Source organism: Typopeltis vanoorti, chromosome 1 (assembly GCF_054136105.1).
Source record: "Typopeltis vanoorti isolate ZY-2024b chromosome 1, IOZ_Tvanoo_1.0, whole genome shotgun sequence".
In the NCBI taxonomy this organism is placed as follows: domain Eukaryota; kingdom Metazoa; phylum Arthropoda; class Arachnida; order Uropygi; family Thelyphonidae; genus Typopeltis; species Typopeltis vanoorti.
The window spans coordinates 100,393,365-100,412,985 of record NC_143549.1 but is presented as its reverse complement, the minus strand read 5'-3'; the positions used below and the strand labels follow the sequence as shown (position 1 = coordinate 100,412,985).

Sequence of the window (19,621 nt, the reverse complement as noted above, 5' to 3'; positions counted from 1 at the left end):
AATTCCCAAAATCCGGATGCCCAGCCTCTTCATTTCTCTTGCGGCATTTCTTAATTTGCCAGCTTCATACAGAGTTCTGACATTCCAAGTTGCAATTTTAAAAGTGGACACCATTTTGAGCCCCGGAGATTCTTCGCACCCCTGTCCCATTTAAGGGATGCCGGGAACTTGGGGCCAATTGTAAGGGTTTGCTCGCCATGGTGGTTGTTCTGGAGATAAGGTAGAGCAGTAGTTTATCCGTTTGCTTTCTGCTCTGCAGTATTACAGACGTATACACAATATAATCATATTGCCATCTGCAAATCTCTGATCACAAGCTTTTCCGTCATCATTTGGCTTCAACCTTGTGCAGATGGACTAGTTTATCCATAATAACATAAGCCACAAGAGCAGGGGATTTCTGTAAGCTCCAGGATAAGAAAGAGGATGATATTTGTCTTTAGGTGAGATTAGGAAGGTATTAAGTTTGCGATCTGGATGAAAATGACTCGTATATTAATCTGCCAAAGTAGACTTGCTATTTTTTCTGAAAGTCCTTTAACATATGGAATACAAATTCTGGTAATTTCTTCTTGAGGCAGGTTAGGACAATGACCATAATTATTGATTATTTTTTTTGATAGTTTTTCATTATAACCATTAGTGATAAAGGTAGTTCTGATAATAAACAACTCTTTGTTTAGAAGTGAATCTGTAGAACATATTTTATGAGCTCTGTTGAGAAAGATTTGATTATACCATATTTCTGACAAGGGTGGTGATGTAAGTTAGAATCAATGTATTTACCAGTATGAATTGGTTTTCTATATACTGAGAACTGTAGACTAACATTGATGCAGAATGAGAACATCCAGAAAAGGAAGACAATTTGTAACTTCCAGGATGAATTTGATTCTCAGGTTTATTGAATTAATTTTTTCAAGAAATGCATGAAGATTGGACAAGGAGGAGTTCCATACAGCAAACACATCAACGTATCTATACCAAACTGATAGTTTAGGTGAAAAAACTTCCAGAATATGTTGTTCTAAATGTTCCATAAATTAATTGGCTAGAATTGGGGAAAGGAGAGATCCCATAGCTGTTCCCTCTTTCTGTTTATAGTTTGTTCTGCCATCTAAAATATCTTGAATTAATGACAGTCAAATAGTTTTTCAGGAGGAAAGTCTTTTATGAAGCAATTCAGTCGTATCTATCAGAGGATATTTATGAAGAGTGAGAATACATCAGAACCTACTTGAAGATCTGTGGGTTTTAAGGATAATCTTGAAATTTTATTCTTAGTCTATTGAATTTTTTATGAAGGAAGCAGAATTTCCATTATATGTAGAAAGCAGAATTTCCAGTATATGTAGAAAGAAGATTAGATAAGTATTTTAAGACTTTATATGGAGGACATCCTATGCAGTTCACAATAGGTGTTAATGGCACACCTTCTTTATGCAATTTAGGCAGGCCATGCAGTCTTGGAGCAAAAGCACAATGAACTTTTAGCCTTTTTACTGTTTCTTCATTCCAATAATAAACTTCATCCAAGAGGCTGTTAAGTTTATTGATTTGTGATTGAGTATAGGGTCTCTATCAATGCTTCTGTACATAGAATAATCTTGAAGTAGAAGAGACTAAGTTTTCTAAAATAATTGTTCTTATCATTAATTATAACTGCCTGGCCTTTGTCAGCTTTAATAATAATTAACTTTACTAATAATTATTACATTTTAGAGCAGATAAGGCTTGAAATTCTTTTTGAGGTAGATTACGTTCAGGAGGTATTGATTTAAATAAAATATACACTGCTTGAAATTAATTTTACTTGCTCAATTATATAAACGGTTACAAAGGCCTTTATCTATATTATACATGAAGTCCTTGATTGGAATGGTGTTTGGTGCTATTGCATAGTCTAATGCTTTTGATAATACCAATATTTCGTCATTAGATAAAAGATGGCCTGAAATATTAATGACAATTTTTGAGGAGTCAAACCGGTTGGTTATAATACATATATTTTTCTTATTCAGTAGGCATATAAACTTCTGAATATGATGTTGTTTAACTGACAAAAAAAAAATTTATTGGCTGTGAGTCTGAAGAAATCTTGTAAACAGTATCAAATTCTTTAGTAGATAATATATTAGATAATTCAATCATAATAGAATCAATATTGCGATTGGTAAAAAAAATAAGTTTCTTTGCTTCTCAGATCTGATTATTAATAACGAAAAACTTGTATGTCTGTAAATGCGATGTACCTGAGGAAAATGAAAAATTTTCTTTAATTTTGCAATTTTATATGTCTATTGAATAAGAAAAATATGTGTAAGTTTGACCCCTCAAAAATTGCCATTAATATTTCAGAATGCTTGAAAAAGAGATCTGTAATTTACCACTAATATCATTGTTGTGCAGTTATTATCATTAATCCTTCAGTTATTTTATATAATTCTAAATATCTTAAATACTTTTTAATTTATTGTATGTATAATATTAAGACAAAATTTATTTTAGCATGGTCTCTCACAAGAAGATATTTTGAGAGGCAAATCCAGTGAAGCTCTAGCAAATGTAATTTATGAAATTGCTTCTAAAGCTCATCATCATCTACATATTGTAAGTGTTTATAATTTTAAACCTGGACTTTTATAGTAAAATTATACCTTTGTGGTAGTTTCCATTTGCTGTGTTATCTATAATAAGTACTTTTTATTTAGTACCATTTGCCTGATAAGGATTAGATAAACTAAGAACATTGCTCTAAAGTCTAAACATGGTATTTTCATGCCACTTCAGGTAAAAAAAATTCCTGTCATACTGGACAGTGAAAATCATCTGTCAACATTGATATTATACTTATAATATGTAGTACCTTATCTGTCATAAAATATAGTAAAACACACATAAATGTTTCACTATATTTCTACTTTTTTTGATGGTAGATGATTTTCATTGCTTGATGTGAGACTGTTTATTGGAAAATTGAAGTGTTTGAATTTAAAAAAAAAAAAAATTGAGATTTCTAAACGAAAACTCTGAAATACTAATGTGCTATATATAGCTCAATAACTTTTCATGGGTTGAATTTGTTATTTAAAAAAAAAATATGTTATTAAAATTTGTAAATTGGTGAATTGCAATTATACAAGAAATGGCCTACTACGTTTTATATAGTGAACATCTGGCACATACATGATAATACACAGTTGAGGAGAAAAGCAGTAATAGTGATAGCAAGAATGCATTTAAATAGAGATCTGGAATATATAGATGTTTGGATATGAATGCATGCATTCATTTCCATTCAAATGAATGCATTTGAATAGAAGAGCTGTATGAAAGAGATGGGTTACATTTGAATCACAGAAAAATGCAAGCATTTGGAGAGCCTGTTGTTTTCTGGGCAAATAAATGTTAGGACAGGGAAAATAGAGAATTGCTAAGGCAGATGTTAGTAGGGATGGCCTCTTGTGAGGATAGTTGCTTGGTAGATGGAGGATGTATGGTTTATGCAGAGTCAATTGGAGTCTGGGAGAAATAATAATTATAGGAATATTGATCATGTTTTTTCTCTATACAAATGTCAGGAGTATGCATCAGGAATGAATCATTGGCATTAATGGACTCATAGCCTGTCCAAAGATTATTGGAATTGGTGTACCTTGACAGAAGACAATGTTCTGACAGGAATGGGAGTAAAAAGGATATATATATATATATAATATTTTTTGGCAGGATAGGGAGGGTAAATGTGGTTGTTGAAGTGTTATATATTTTATTTTTTTTGTGATTCCCACCCCAGAAAGATTATAAACATATAGTACATTAGTATCATGAGTAGGCCTAGGATTTTTTTATATTTTTATTGATTTTTTTAAAGGTAGGAAGATTCATAACAAATTAAGCCAAGTACTGAAAAAGTAGGAGATGGGCTGTAACTTGGAAATTGCTGCTTGGCTGATATTATTACTTTAGTTTAAATGAGATTTAAAGATCTATCTGAAATTCTAGCAATACAGTATATTGCCAGAAGCAATACTATTGATTGAAAAAATGTCTGTAGGATTCATTTATAAAATGCAAGCAACTCCAATATTTTTAGTATTTTTTTACGTATGAGATGGGATTTATGTTATGTTGAGGATAATAATATCTGAGAATTATGGTTCAACTCATGATATGTTTCTGAGAACACATGCTGCTGGATACATCAAAGCCCATAGAAAATTTTAATATATGTCCACTAGTGACCGAGAGATCAACATTTATTTATATATAAATGCCATATGCATTTTGTTATATAATAAATCATTAATTGTTGAACTAAAATAGTGCAAAGTGAACTAAAATAGTGCAAAGTTGAAGTAAAATAGTGCAAACTTTATTCAATAATTGTATGAAATTACCTTTTTTGATTATTTTTCTTGCTTGTCACGATAATCTTTTTATAATGTACTTATTTAATTATATTTATTTTTAGGCTAGGTCTCTAAAGAAAGACATTCCAAAATCAGTTAGGAGTGTATTTTTACCTATGGTGAGTACTTATCTGTTAGATTCAGTAATACAGCAGATCCATATTGCCAAATTTTTCCATAGCAAAAATTAATAAAATTCTGCCACAGAATTTGTGATTAAGGGTATATAATAATGGAAATTTGCCTCTCAAAAGTGTAAAAATAAACATATTTTCAAAGTAAAAATATGGTGTATGTTTTGCAGTATGAATGTCTTCTTGTCTTTCCACTTTGATGTTACATGCCCAGGTTTCATTTTGATCTGGCTCTTCTGGATTGTGTACTTTATTCTAAACTTTGAGTATTACCTCTCACATCCAGATATTACAATGGTAACATCACTTGGACAAGCCTGACCCCTTGAAACTTTCTTCTCTTCCAACTCTTGTATAAATGACCAGGGAAAATTGCTTCAATTTATACTACCCACACATTCTACTACATGCTTCCTCTGATTTTTCAACAAAAAGACATTAAAAAAATTCTGAAGCACACAAATTTTGAGCACAACTGAGGGAGATAAAGATATATTCAAAATTTGTACTTCAGAATTAGCATCTATCCATTTCAGCTATCATACTTCTGGTATCTGCCTGACAGCATAAACCTACATCTAGTCTATTTCTGAAAGGGAGGTAAAAGTCAGCCACTGAAAATCACTCATTCTTTTCAAAAACAGTGTAGAAAGTTCTCAGTAGCCACTGAGGGTTACCAACTAATTGGGGATCATGAATATGGATTCTGTCATTTTTTCCACAGTATTATCCACTTTTGGATATTAGCCATGGAAAAATTTGTAGGAACTCATGTGGCTGCACTTGACTTTTTTTCAGAGTATTTAATCAAGTCTGTTATAGAGGCATTACTAAAGTACCATCTTATTGTCTGCTTTCTGCTCTTTGCAGCTAGATCACCAAATTCCTTTACTCATTCACTGTATATATATCATGGTGGATGGTAACCCTTTTTCAGACTTATCTGTCAATGCTGAGATAATCCAGGACTCTGTGCTTTTGTCCACATGCTTTCTTCTATATGTTAATGACATTCTTTCACTAACCATAAATCCTATTTATGGCTTTGCTGCTGACAGTACACTCCATTACTCTTTTACATTTGACAGACTTTGCTCATATGAGCAAAGTCTGTCAAATGAAACAGTAATTACCCTCCCCACACACACATACACACACCATTCTTCAGTGGACTGATAATGGTGAATTTCATTGCTACCAAATCAGTCTTATGTTATTTCTTGTAAGAAATGTCTCACTTCCTCTCCTCTTTGATAATTTTCGGATTTCCATTCAGGATCAAATTTTTTTTCTTGAGCTGATTTATACCTCTTGCCTTTCTGGGCACAAAAATTTCCTTTGCCTTTCCTGAAGCATCTACTGGTGTCTAGAATTTTGGAATAGATGAAAGTGATTTAGGGGGAAAAAATGCATTATGGATAAATTAAAATCACCTATAAGTTCATTATGGATGAATTAAGGACAGGAGCATCTTGAATCCTGATATTTCTATTTTATATTGGAATAGCTTAAAAGTTGTATGGGCCTAATAAGCATATAAAATATGCATTTTAAATAATTGTTGTGAATATGTGACTGAAGAGAGAGAAATAAGTGTCAATTTTAAAAAAATAATTAAACAATACTAGAAGTCTGTAATTTTTCATCCAGCTTTAACAGAAACTTGAGAAAGAATATTTCTTGCATGTAAATTGTTTATTTTTTTCACATTTTTTGAGAAACTTTCTGAATCGTTTATTGTAAAACAAAGAAGTTAGTCACAAAATTTCACTGCTTTGTATGTGAATGTGTTACCAAAAGCTGGTTCTTCCACACAGGCTTAGGTTCTCTTTGCAATAAATTTGGTTGCACATATTCAAGCAGTAAGCATATCATATTAAATTTTTGTCAATTATTCACACTATTTAATAAGGTCCATATCCTCTTTTTAATATCAATCCCACACAAGTCTCAAGACCACTAAGACAGTAGATCTATGTCAGGGCAGGTGATTAATGAGAAAAAAAAGCAATATGTTAATATATTTCTTAAAGAGCTAAAAGTAATATTCATTGGGGAAAATAGTATAGGGAAGACTGTTCGAAGGGACAAAGGTATGTGAAATAAAGGAAGCGCATGAGATGATTCAGTGGGTTTGGTGCTGAACCATATTTAGGCATTCAGCAGCAGCTGTCCATGTTTGTACATGATTAAAGGAAGTGAAGAAATGGTGGTGGCCAGTTCAGTCGAGCAACAACTGTGGAAATACCTAATAGAAAAGACATAATGCAGAGACAGGGCATCTAGAAGAGTCATCTGTTAATTATTATTATTACATGACACCTCCAGGGAGTCCAATGACTCATCAAGGGAGGGCACCTACTCTACAACTCTCTGCCTCCACCTCAATTCGGCAACTACAATGAACCGTAACTACAATCATCATCTACCGCCCACCACGTACTTTCACAGACAATCACAAACCTCCATGCCTATGGTGGGATTCGAACCCGCAGCCTTTTGGCTGAAGAGCATATATGCTAACCACTCAGCCAACTGTCGCTACATAAACATTATCAGTTTCCTGGTATGTGTCTTCAACAGATATTCAGACACTTATGACAGCACTGTATAAAGTTAAGCTAATAGCTCTCTTGTGGATACAATCCAGCAATATTCTAAGATTGGGTGGATTTGGCATTTAAAGCATTAGATGTTGAGCAGAAGAGAAGTAATATTTAGAAAAAGAATATCAAACTAAGCTATGGAAATTACACATTTATGCCAGGGTCAGCTAAATGTGAAAGTCAGCCCAATGAGCTCTCAAAATGAGTCTTTGACTCTATATGCGATCTTGGGATAATAATATACCTCTTATCATCAAATCTCCATACAATACCTTCTTCTTATTTCCAGTTTCTTGCACTGTCATACTTCCCTCCATTCACTTTTTGTTTCATTCTCCCACTTTCCATACCACACGACAATTGTTTCTCTAGTCACTCTAGCTCCCATTTTGTCCTGTGAAGAATGCAATGTAAGTGCACTATTTCACTTCATACTGTCACTTCATAATCATTATCAATTTCCTGATATGCATCTCATCATCATCATCATCATCATCAAATTCCTGCCATGTACCCTCAAGGGGATGTACAGGATATGACAGTACTACATGAAAAAATTACATCATTACTAACTTCCTATCTACAATTTTCCTCCAAATCAGTCTGTTACTTGTCAAGACTCCAACATTATCAGATCTTATATTTCTATCGTCTAAGGCACTTTGTACCGTATCAATCCACCTATATCTTGGTCTTCCTCTGGGTCGTTTTCCTGCCAACCTGGCAGAGAACACTTGTTTTGCTAATCTTTCCTCTCCCATTCTATTTAAGTGACCATACCATCTGAGATTAGCTCTGCTAATGCATTCCTGGATGCTGACAATGTCAAGTTCTTTCCTAATATCCTCATTTTTAATATGATATTGCCATTGATGCCATCTGTTCACGCCTCTAATCTTTCTCAGGACTCTCATATCTGCGGTCTCTAGTCTTTGGTCAAGTGTTTTACTTCTGACCCAGCTCTCAGATCCATAAGTTAAAATTGGTTTGAACACAGTCTTGTATACAGCTAATTTAGTGTTCCAACTAATTTCTCTCTTATTCCATAAGAATTTATTCAACTGACTTCCCACCATACCAGCTTTGCTGATTCTGTTGTCTATTTCTATATTTAGTTTACCATCTTCAGTAAAAATTGTGCCTAAGTAGCTGAAATGTTTTACTTGTTCCACAAGTTCTCCATTCACAACACAGTTGATATTTTCAATGATTCTGCCTATTTTCATTGTCTTTGTCTTTTTATTGCTGACCTTCATACCATATCTATTACAACAGCTATTCAATTTAGTCAGAGAATCTTGCAGACTTGTAGCGGATTTATTTAGAAGTATAACATCATCCGCATAAAGCAAAGAGCTGACATTAACATCTCCAATTTTGATATCAGGTCTAATACCACATTCCTTCATAATGTGATCCATATAGATAATGAATAACAGAGGGGATAATGTACATCCTTGTCTCACACCAGATTTAACATTAAACCATCTTCCTGTACTTCCTTCAATTCTAACTGCTGACTCACAACTCAAATAAAGACTAAGTATTGCTTGATATAATGTCCCATTGACACCATATAACTGCAGCGTATTGAATAGCTTCTCTCTTGGCACCTTGTCATATGCCTTTTCCAAATCGACAAAACTTAAATACAGATCTTTGTTATATTCCCATGCTTTCTCGACTATTTGTCGTAAAGTGAAGATCTGATCCTGACAGCCTCTATTTGGCCTGAATCCAGCTTGTTCTTCACCAAGCTTTTCTTCCACAATTCTTCTCAACCGTTTCTCAAGTATACTTGCATAGATCTTGCCAGGAACACTCAGTAGGGAAATACCTCTGTAATTCTCACATTCAGTTTTATTTCCCTTTTTATATATGGGTACTATGAGAGCTCTACTCCAATCATCGGGAATTCGTCCCTCTGTCCAGGCTTTCTGAACTATGCAGTGCAGACACTGTAAGACTCATATACCACCATACTTCAGCATTTCTGGTCGAATATCATCTACTCCTGCTGCCTTTCCACATTTCAAGCCTTTGATGGCTTTTTCTACTTCAAGTATAGATATGTATTCCTGACTGCATGCCTGGTCAGTGTTTTTTATCACTGTGCTGTCATCACTGCTTGTTTCATTTAGCAGTTTTTCAAAGTAATTACTCCATACTTCAAGGATATCTTTTTCTCCTGTTTTCATTTCACCTTTATCATCTCTAATTCCTTTTACAGCACTCTTTCCTCCATTCCTAAGCTTCTTCAACAACCTCCAGAATATTTTGCCACCTTCTTGATATTTATTTTCTATATTCTTGCCAAAGTCCTCCCATGACTTTTGTTTAGCTAGTTTTACACACTGTTTAGCTTTCTTACATTTGTCTCTGTATTCTGTAAGAGTAAAAGCTGACTTATTTGCCAGGAACTTTTGATATGCTTTCTTCTTTTCCTTCACTGCCTCTTTAACTTCCTGTGTCCACCAGGGAGTTCTGATTTTTTTATCCTTGCACACAACCTCACCACATGCCTCTCTGGCAGAATCAATCAATGTTTCCTTCAGAGTTTGCCACTGAATCTCCAAGGTTTGATTCCTGTTCTCAAACTCTTTCATTTTCTTTTCAATAATATTTCTGTATTTTAGTCTACAGTTCACATCTGAGAGCTGCTCAACTTTTATTCGCTTTAAAACTTTCTTACGTGTTATTCTTTTCAATATGAAATTCAATTTTATCCTGCTCAAGACTAAATAGTGATCACTTCCAATTTCAAATCCTCTGTACACTCTGGTGTCCTGCACCAGGGAGAAAACATCACTATCAACAATAACATAGTCAATGAGACTTTTCTTATTCCTAGCCTCTTCTCTCCATGTGAATTTGTGCACATTTTTATGTTGGAACATGGTGTTAGTAATAACCAGTCCATGTCCTGAGCAGAAATCCAACAGATATTTGCCATTATTATTAGCTTTGCTCTTTTCTCCAAATTTTCCCAAAATATTTTTGTATGTCTCACAATCATTTCCTACTCTACTATTTAGATCCCCAACAAGGACCAACTTTTCCTTTTTCATTGTGTCAGTTGCTTTTTCTAAAGCCTCAAAAAATTCCTCCCCTTCTACCTTAGTAGAACCTTCTGTGGGACCATAGGCACAAATAAGTCTCATTGTCCAGTTCCCCATTCTCATATTTGCCCACATTACTCTACTTGAGACTGACTGCCATTCAAGAAGATTAGCCTCGTATTTTGTGTTGAATACTATGGCTACTCCTTCTTTTCCTTGATTGTTATTGCCTGAATATAACATTTTGTATTTATTGCTCAGAAAGATCTCACCAGTTTTGGTCTTTTTTGTTTCAGTCACCCCTATTATGTCGATCTGGTACTTATCTAATTCCTCAGCTAGCTCCATTTCTTTGCCATTCAGGCTTCTTACGTTGATAGTACCGATCTTTAACTCTGGTGATGTTGAGTTGGGGTTTGTTTTCAGATTTGTTCCAGTAGCTGACTTTTCGCTGTTCGCCCTGGTTCCCTGGCAAAAACAACGGGGGCCTTGTTTAACCGGGCGACGCCCCAGCCGGCATGAAATTTTGTCATGTTGTACCATCATTTTTTATTTTGGTTTAACCAATAAGAATACAATTTGGTCGGCTAAATCCCAAATTGCCAGCCCATCCTCGTTCGTTCAGTATCAAAGTAGATACCCAACAGGGTGCACCACGAGAAGGTGAGGATTGGACATTAGGTCAGAAGCCCTGGTCGGTTCTCCGCATTCCTTTAAAGGCTATGTGGAGGTCTCCTCTCAGTTATACAGCTTTGACCCTTAAGCACCCCTGATATGCATCTTCAAGGGATATTCAGACTTATGACAGCACTGTATAAAGTTTACATTATTATTAATCTCTTGTCAGCATTCCAGTATTATCGTATTTAACATTTCATTCTTTACAGCACTTCTGACTGGTTCAACCACCTAGATCTTGATCTTCCTCTGGGTCTCTTTCTTGCCATCTTGGTGTCAAACACTTGTTTAAGTGACCATATCACATGAGATTAGAACTGCTCAAACATTCTTGAATGCTAACAATGTCAAGTTCCTTTCTAATATTGTCATTTTTGATATTTCTGCCACTTCCACCATCTGTTCACTCCCATAATTTTTCTTAGAACACTCATATCTGTGGTCTTTGTCTTTGATCAAGTGCTTTATACTGTTTTGTATACTGCTAGTTTGGTGTTTTTGCTAATTTCTCTCTCATTTATTATAAATTTATTCATTTGACTTTCTACCATACCAGCTTTGCTAATGCTGTTGTCTATTTCCAAATTTAATTTACCATCTTCATTAAAAGCTGTGCCTAAATAGCTGAAATATTTACTGTTCTATATGTTCTCCATTGAGAATGCACCTGAAGTTTTCTACCTACCTGTTTTCATAGTTTTTGGTCTTTTTATTGCTGATTTTCATGCCAAATTTGTTACAGTTGTTATGCAGTATAGTTAAAGAACCCACTCTGGAAACATGCACTGAGTGGATTTAGGAGTGCTTGATCATCTGCATAAAGCAAAGAGCTATTTTATATCTCTGATTCTAATAGTAGGTTTAAGGCCACTTTCTTTCATAATGCACTCCATATAAGTGATGAATAAGAGTGGAGATAATATGCATCCTTGTCTTATCTCTGATTTTACATCAAACCATCTTCCTGTATTTCCTTCAATTCTAACTACTGACTTACAACTGAAATATAGACTATGTATTGCTTTGTATAATGTTCTATTTTATCCATATAATTGTTATGTTTTGAAAAGTTTTCTCTAAGCACCTTGTCATATGCCTTTTCCAGATCTTCAAAACTTAAGTACAAATGCTTGTCACTTCCCACGTATTCTCAACTATTTGTTATATAGTGAAAATCTGATCTTGACACCCTCTGTTTGGCGAACCAGCTTGTTCTTCTCAAATATTCTTTTCCACAATTTTTTTCAACTTCTTTTCAAGGATGCTTGCATAAATCTTACCTGAAACACTTAATAGAGAAATTCTTTTGTAATTCTCAGATTTAGCTTTATTCCTTTTTTTTTTAATAGATTGGAACTGTGACAGCTCTACTCCAATCATCTGGAATTCCACCGTTTGGCTTGGCCCTCTGCATTATGCAGTGTAACCACTACAAAACACTTTTATACCTCCATATTTGAGCATTTCTGGTTGAATATCATCTACTCCAGCTGCCTTTGCACATTTCAAGTGTTTGATATCTTTTTCTACCTATTGATATGCACTCCTGTTTACATTCCTGTTGAAAATTTTCAACTATTGTTCTGTCATTGCTTGTTTCATTTAACAGTCTTTCAAAGTAATTACTCCAGACATCTAAGATATCCTTATCTTCAGTCTTCATGTCACCTTTATCATCTTTGGTTCCTGTTATAATACTCTTTCTTCCATTTCTGAGGTTTATTCAATAGCCTCCAGCACATTTTCCTACCTTCCAGATATTATTCCAGATTTATTTCTATATTCTTACTGAAGTTTTCTGATGACTTTTGTTTAACTACTTTTGCATATAGCTTATCTCTTTTACCTTTTTCTCTGTATCATTTTATGGCATCTGCCTAGTTATTTGCTAAGAACTTTTGGGTTTGCTTTTCTAGGACTGCTTTAACATCTTGCATCCACCATATTCTTATTTTTCTATCCTTGCAGACAACTTCACCACATACCTTCCTAGCTGAATCAATCAATATTTTCTTCAGATTTGCCACTGAGACTTCAAGGTTGGTTCTTGTTTTCAAACTGTTTCAGTTCAAGATAAAATTGAATATTGCATACTGTTCTTTTCAGTGTGATATTCCTTTTTATTCTACTTAGAACTAATTGACTTCCAGTTTCAAATCCTGTATACACTCTTATATCCTGAATCAGAATGGAATCCAATTGAATAACCAAGAGAGTGGAGTGGAGTGTCATAAGAAAAGCTATGAACATGATTGAATATTGATTGGAGTAGAAATAAAACAGTTGAGTAAGGACTGCAGACCACAGATATACAAGAGTTTTGAGGAAATTTAAGGGAGCAAACATATAACATCAGTGCCAGAATCATATTAAAAAATGAAGATAGTGGAAATTTCATTACCATTCAGGATTGTGTGAACAGAGCTAATCTTAGATGGTATGACTCTTAAGCAGAATAAGCAAAGAAATGCTGGTGAAACGAGTATTTGATGACAGGAAAAATTACTCAGAAGACCAAGTGGATTAATGTAGTTTGTAGTGCCTTATGGGACCTGATAATTGCAGATAAATTTGAAAGGAAATTAATCATAAAAGCTAGTAGTAATGTAAGCTTAAAAATACTGTCATATTCTTTAGGGGTACATATAAGGAAATACAAGCTTTTTTTTTTTTTTTTTCCCAATTGAAAAATTACTTTCTAAGTGGGAAAATGTATAGAATATACATTTAAAAAGAAAAAAAAATCAAATATTCATGATTATTTTAGTTGTTCTATTCATCTGTTACTAGTAATCAAGGCTAACTCAATGTGATAAAATGAATGTTTTAAGATGTTTTTTTTAATTAATTAATTTTTTTTTAATCTTTTTAAGTGTAGTACATTGGTTTAGCTAATGATTTTGTTTGTTTAGTATTGTACTAGATATAATAAAGTTTTCTTTTAGGTGGCATGTGATTCATACTTAAAGAGACTTCAAAAAGCAAATTTTAACATATTTGATGGAGTTTTACAAAAAAGAAACAACTTACTTCCTGTTTTGCTATGGTGGAAGAACAAGTGGGATTCTTATTAGTTTCTTAAATTATAAATATGTGATCATGTAGAAACTTAAATTTGTACAGTGTATTTATTTATTATATGAAATCATTGATTTTGAGAAATTGGTACCAAATGTTATATACAAATTTAATGTAATTTAATTTGTATATACCATCCTGTAACCATCTTTCTTTTGCTTGTTAGGACCACTGATCTGACATGACATTTTATAAACCAAATTTTGATATCCTGTCTTCATTGTTATCATTGTTTGTTCTCTGATCAGTTTGTTTATATGACAAGGATGAGAGGCAACCTAAGTTAGTGGGAACAGAAATCCTGCTGCCTTCATTTGAGACTTACTAATTCTCCTCTAATCGATCTGTCTATATAAATATCCTTTATGTCTCAGATGATAGTTGAACCTGTCTTTCCAACTAAGAAGTTGTCATTACTGACTTACTATGACAGTTTATATGTACATAATATTTTAAATTATTCCAAAACAATGAGTAGGAGTTTCATATTCTTGCATTTCATAGGGTGCTTGATACATACATGTATATGTTCATAATATTTTAAATTATTCCAAAACAATGAGTAGGAGTTTCATATTCTTGCATTTCATAGGGTGCTTGATACATATAATTTGCTTAGAGAAGCCATTCTTGTTTTACCATAATTTTGATCATTAACTTTATGCATGAATTCTGTGTTAAGATAAAATTTTAAATTCATAATCTTTATCTTTTGTACAAAAAATGGATATAGGGTTGGTGAGATGGATAGCTGGGTGGTTGATGGAGAGATATCAAAGAGTAGTTTATTCAGGAGTAGAGTCCAAAAAACGGCCTGTGACTAGTGGTGTGCCACAGGGTTCTGTTCTTGGACCACTGCTGTTTAATCTGTTCATTAACGATATAGGGAATGGTCTAAGTGGGACAGTTCATTTGTTCGCTGATGATGCAAAGTTGGGTAGGGCGATAGTGAATGCAGAAGATGTCAAAGTCTTGCAAGATGACTTAGATAGATTGGAGTTCTGGACTAAGGAGAATGGATGTCAATTTAATGTGACAAAATGTAAGGTTATGCATTTCGGAGTGAAACGATTAGCAGCAGTATACCACATTGGTGGAACTGTACTCCAAGAGATTGATGAGGCCAGGGACTTGGGAGTGTTGGTGGATAGGGAGATGAAGTTTAGGGGGCACATTGCAAAAGTAGCTAAATCAGCTAATCAACTCACTTGGTTGTTGAAAAATACCTTGACGAGCAGAGAAAAACAAGTTATTGTACCTCTGTACCGAGCCCTGATAAGACCTCATCTCGACTACTGTGCCCAGATTTGGTCACCTCGGTTCCTTCTTGATGGGGAGGAGGTTGAGAGGATCCAGAGGCGAGTGACTAAGATGATAGCAGGTCTATGGAATGAACCATATGAGAACAGGTTGAAGATTTGTGGGTTGCAGAAACTAGTTGATAGGTGAAAAAGGGGAGATATGATTGAGACATTCAAATTGCTAAAAGGATTCTATAGGATTAATTCAGATGATATTTTTGAGATCAGGACTGGTGGTGGGAGAACTAGGGGACACCCATGGAAGCTGGGCAAGAGCGTGGTTAGCAGGGGTGTTAGAGCTGGGTTCTTTACTTTTAGAGTGGTAAATGAGTGGAATAAGCTGCCAGAGTCTGTTGTGGGTGCTATGACAGTGAGCGAGTTCAAGGCAAGGTATGATAGATACTGTGAGAATGTTGAACAGCTGTGTGAACATGATGTTTAGGGCCTCCCTCGATGAGTCTAAGGACTCCTGGAGTAGCCCGTGGTAATAATAATAATAATAATAATAATAATACATGTATATGTTCATAATATTTTAAATTATTCCAAAACAATGAGTAGGAGTTTCATATTCTTGCATTTCATAGGGTGCTTGATACATATAATTTGCTTAGAGAAGCCATTCTTGTTTTACCATAATTTTGATCATTAACTTTATGCATGAATTCTGTGTTAAGATAAAATTTTAAATTCATAATCTTTATCTTTTGTACAAAAAAAGTAATCATTAGTTGATTATATCATAAAATCTGGATCACTAAAACACTATTAAATGAATGTAGATTGTTTATATTAGTATTGCAACATCTGAGACCATTAGGTATAGTATATATTCTGTATTATGTTCTCGGGCCAATTTGTTAATTTTACATCAGGAAAAAAAAAACTGGATTTTTTTTTTTTTTTTTTTTTTGCCAAAATGCCAACTTCATCTCAGCCTGACTAGCTTACTTTGCTTGAAAAGGTCTAGAAAAAGTTCTTTATACAGAGAAAAAATTTTATTTTATTGATATTAGTACAAAGCTTTACAAATGTACAAATTTTTAGAGTGGCACTGTATTATTAATAAAGGGGAAAAAAAGTCTTGTTTATGCATATAAAAACCTACTTATCACCACATATCACACCATTCTGCTAGAATTATTCAGCTCTCGCTCTCTCTCCATATTGCCATTCCTTTTAAATAAGATTTTTAAAAATTATATGATTAGACATAAAATTTAGCAAATGAAAGTAGGGAACCTAACTCTTCAGTAGGTGACAAATATATTAATATACAATACTACAGTAATTCAGGCAAACATTACATTTGCAGACAGTTTTTCTTATAAAAAAAAATTGAAACTTCCTTTATAGAAATGTAATACAGTATGATGAAACCTGCACTTTTGAAAATTAGTTTTGAACAGTTAAAACAGGAAAAAGTTTTTAAACTATGAGGTCTTAGTAACTGTCTCAATTTCCATTCTATCATAGAATTTTTTCTTTCCAAAATAATTATTTTATTAACTCAGGACTATTTTAGCTTCAAGAATTGATAAAATTCTTTATCAATTTTTATTCTTTATTTTTATTCAGTTATTAAGGGTCAAAGCTGTATAACTGAGAGGAGACCTCCACATAGCCTTTAAAGGAATGCGGAGAACCGACCAGGGCTTCTGACCTAATGTCCAATCCTCACCTTCTCGTGGTGCACCCTGTTGGGTATCTACTTTGATACTGAACAAACGAGGATGGGCTGGCAATTTGGGATTTAGCCGACCAAATTGTATTCTTATTGGTTAAACCAAAATAAAAAATGATGGTACAACATGACAAAATTTCATGCCGGCTGGAGCGTCGCCCGGTTAAACAAGGCCCCCGTTGTTTTTGCCAGGGAACCAGGGCGAACAGCGAAAAGTCAGCTACTGGAACAAATCTGAAAACAAACCCCAACTCCACATCACCAGAGTTAAAGATCGGTACTATCAACGTAAGAAGCCTGAATGGCAAAGAAATGGAGCTAGCTGAGGAATTAGATAAGTACCAGATCGACATAATAGGGGTGACTGAAACAAAAAAGACCAAAACTGGTGAGATCTTTCTGAGCAATAAATACAAAATGTTATATTCAGGCAATAACAATCAAGGAAAAGAAGGAGTAGCCATAGTATTCAACACAAAATACGAGGCTAATCTTCTTGAATGGCAGTCAGTCTCAAGTAGAGTAATGTGGGCAAATATGAGAATGGGGAACTGGACAATGAGACTTATTTGTGCCTATGGTCCCACAGAAGGTTCTACTAAGGTAGAAGGGGAGGAATTTTTTGAGGCTTTAGAAAAAGCAACTGACACAATGAAAAAGGAAAAGTTGGTCCTTGTTGGGGATCTAAATAGTAGAGTAGGAAATGATTGTGAGACATACAAAAATATTTTGGGAAAATTTGGAGAAAAGAGCAAAGCTAATAATAATGGCAAATATCTGTTGGATTTCTGCTCAGGACATGGACTGGTTATTACTAACACCACGTTCCAACATAAAAATGTGCACAAATTCACATGGAGAGAAGAGGCTAGGAATAAGAAAAGTCTCATTGACTATGTTATTGTTGATAGTGATGTTTTCTCCCTGGTGCAGGACACCAGAGTGTACAGAGGATTTGAAATTGGAAGTGATCACTATTTAGTCTTGAGCAGGATAAAATTGAATTTCATATTGAAAAGAATAACATGTAAGAAAGTTTTAAAGCGAATAAAAGTTGAGCAGCTCTCAGATGTAAACTGTAGACTAAAATACAGAAATATTATTGAAAAGAAAATGAAAGAGTTTGAGAACAGGAATCAAACCTTGGAGATTCAGTGGCAAACTCTAAAGGAAACATTGATTGATTCTGCCAGAGAGGCATGTGGTGAGGTTGTGTGCAAAGATAAAAAAATCAGAACTCCCTGGTGGACACAGGAAGTTAAAGAGGCAGTGAAGGAAAAGAAGAAAGCATATCAAAAGTTCCTGGCAAATAAGTCAGCTTTTACTCTTACAGAATACAGAGACAAATGTAAGAAAGCTAAACAGTGTGTAAAACTAGCTAAACAAAAGTCATGGGAGGATTTTGGCAAGAATATAGAAAATAAATATCAAGAAGGTGGCAAAATATTCTGGAGGTTGTTGAAGAAGCTTAGGAATGGAGGAAAGAGTGCTGTAAAAGGAATTAGAGATGATAAAGGTGAAATGAAAACAGGAGAAAAAGATATCCTTGAAGTATGGAGTAATTACTTTGAAAAACTGCTAAATGAAACAAGCAGTGATGACAGCACAGTGATAAAAAACACTGACCAGGCATGCAGTCAGGAATACATATCCATACTTGAAGTAGAAAAAGCCATCAAAGGCTTGAAATGTGGAAAGGCAACAGGAGTAGATGATATTAGACCAGAAATGCTGAAGTATGGTGGTATAAGAGTCTTACAGTGGCTGCACTGCATAGTTCAGAAAGCCTGGACAGAGGGACGAATTCCCGATGATTGGAGTAGAGCTCTCATAGTACCCATATATAAAAAGGGAAATAAAACTGAATATGAGAATTACAGAGGTATTTCCCTACTGAGTGTTCCTGGCAAGATCTATGCAAGTATACTTGAGAAACGGTTGAGAAGAATTGTGGAAGAAAAGCTTGGTGAAGAACAAGCTGGATTCAGGCCAAATAGAGGCTGTCAGGATCAGATCTTCACTTTACGACAAATAGTCGAGAAAGCATGGGAATATAACAAAGATCTGTATTTAAGTTTTGTCGATTTGGAAAAGGCATATGACAAGGTGCCAAGAGAGAAGCTATTCAATACGCTGCAGTTATATGGTGTCAATGGGGCATTATATCAAGCAATACTTAGTCTTTATTTGAGTTGTGAGTCTGCAGTTAGAATTGAAGGAAGTACAGGAAGATGGTTTAATGTTAAATCTGGTGTGAGACAAGGATGTACGTTATCCCCTCTGTTATTCATTATCTATATGGATCACATTATGAAGGAATGTGGTATTAAACCTGATATCAAAATTGGAGATGTTAATGTCAGCTCTTTGCTTTATGCAGATGATGTTATACTTCTAAATAAATCCGCTACAAGTCTGCAAGATTCTCTGACTAAATTGAATAGCTGTTGTAATAGATATGGTATCAAGGTCAGCAATAAAAAGACAAAGACAATGAAAATAGGCAGAATCATTGAAAATGTCAACTGTGTTGTGAATGGAAAACCTGTGGAACAAGTAAAACATTTCAGCTACTTAGGCACAATTTTTACTGAAGATGGTAAACTAAATATAGAAATAGACAACAGAATCAGCAAAGCTGGTATCGTGGGAAGTCAATTGAATAAATT

General features: G+C 34.3%; 1 protein-coding gene across 2 annotated transcripts in view; it reads left to right on the top strand.

Moving 5' to 3' along the window:
- Positions 1 to 14,181, top strand: part of sicily (NADH dehydrogenase (ubiquinone) complex I, assembly factor 6 homolog sicily) — a 98,858-nt gene extending 84,677 nt beyond the window's left edge. Inside the window, exons 8-10 of one of the 2 annotated variants that reach the window (XM_090392394.1) lie at positions 2,509 to 2,610; positions 4,475 to 4,531; positions 13,835 to 14,181. In XM_090392394.1, the coding sequence (XP_090248520.1) occupies positions 2,509 to 2,610; positions 4,475 to 4,531; positions 13,835 to 13,963 (288 nt within the window). In that variant the 3' untranslated portion in view covers positions 13,964 to 14,181. The remainder of the gene's footprint in view (positions 1 to 2,508; positions 2,611 to 4,474; positions 4,532 to 13,834) is intronic. The other variant, XM_090392403.1, reaches the window with a different exon arrangement.
- The last annotated feature ends 5,440 nt before the right edge of the window (positions 14,182 to 19,621 follow it).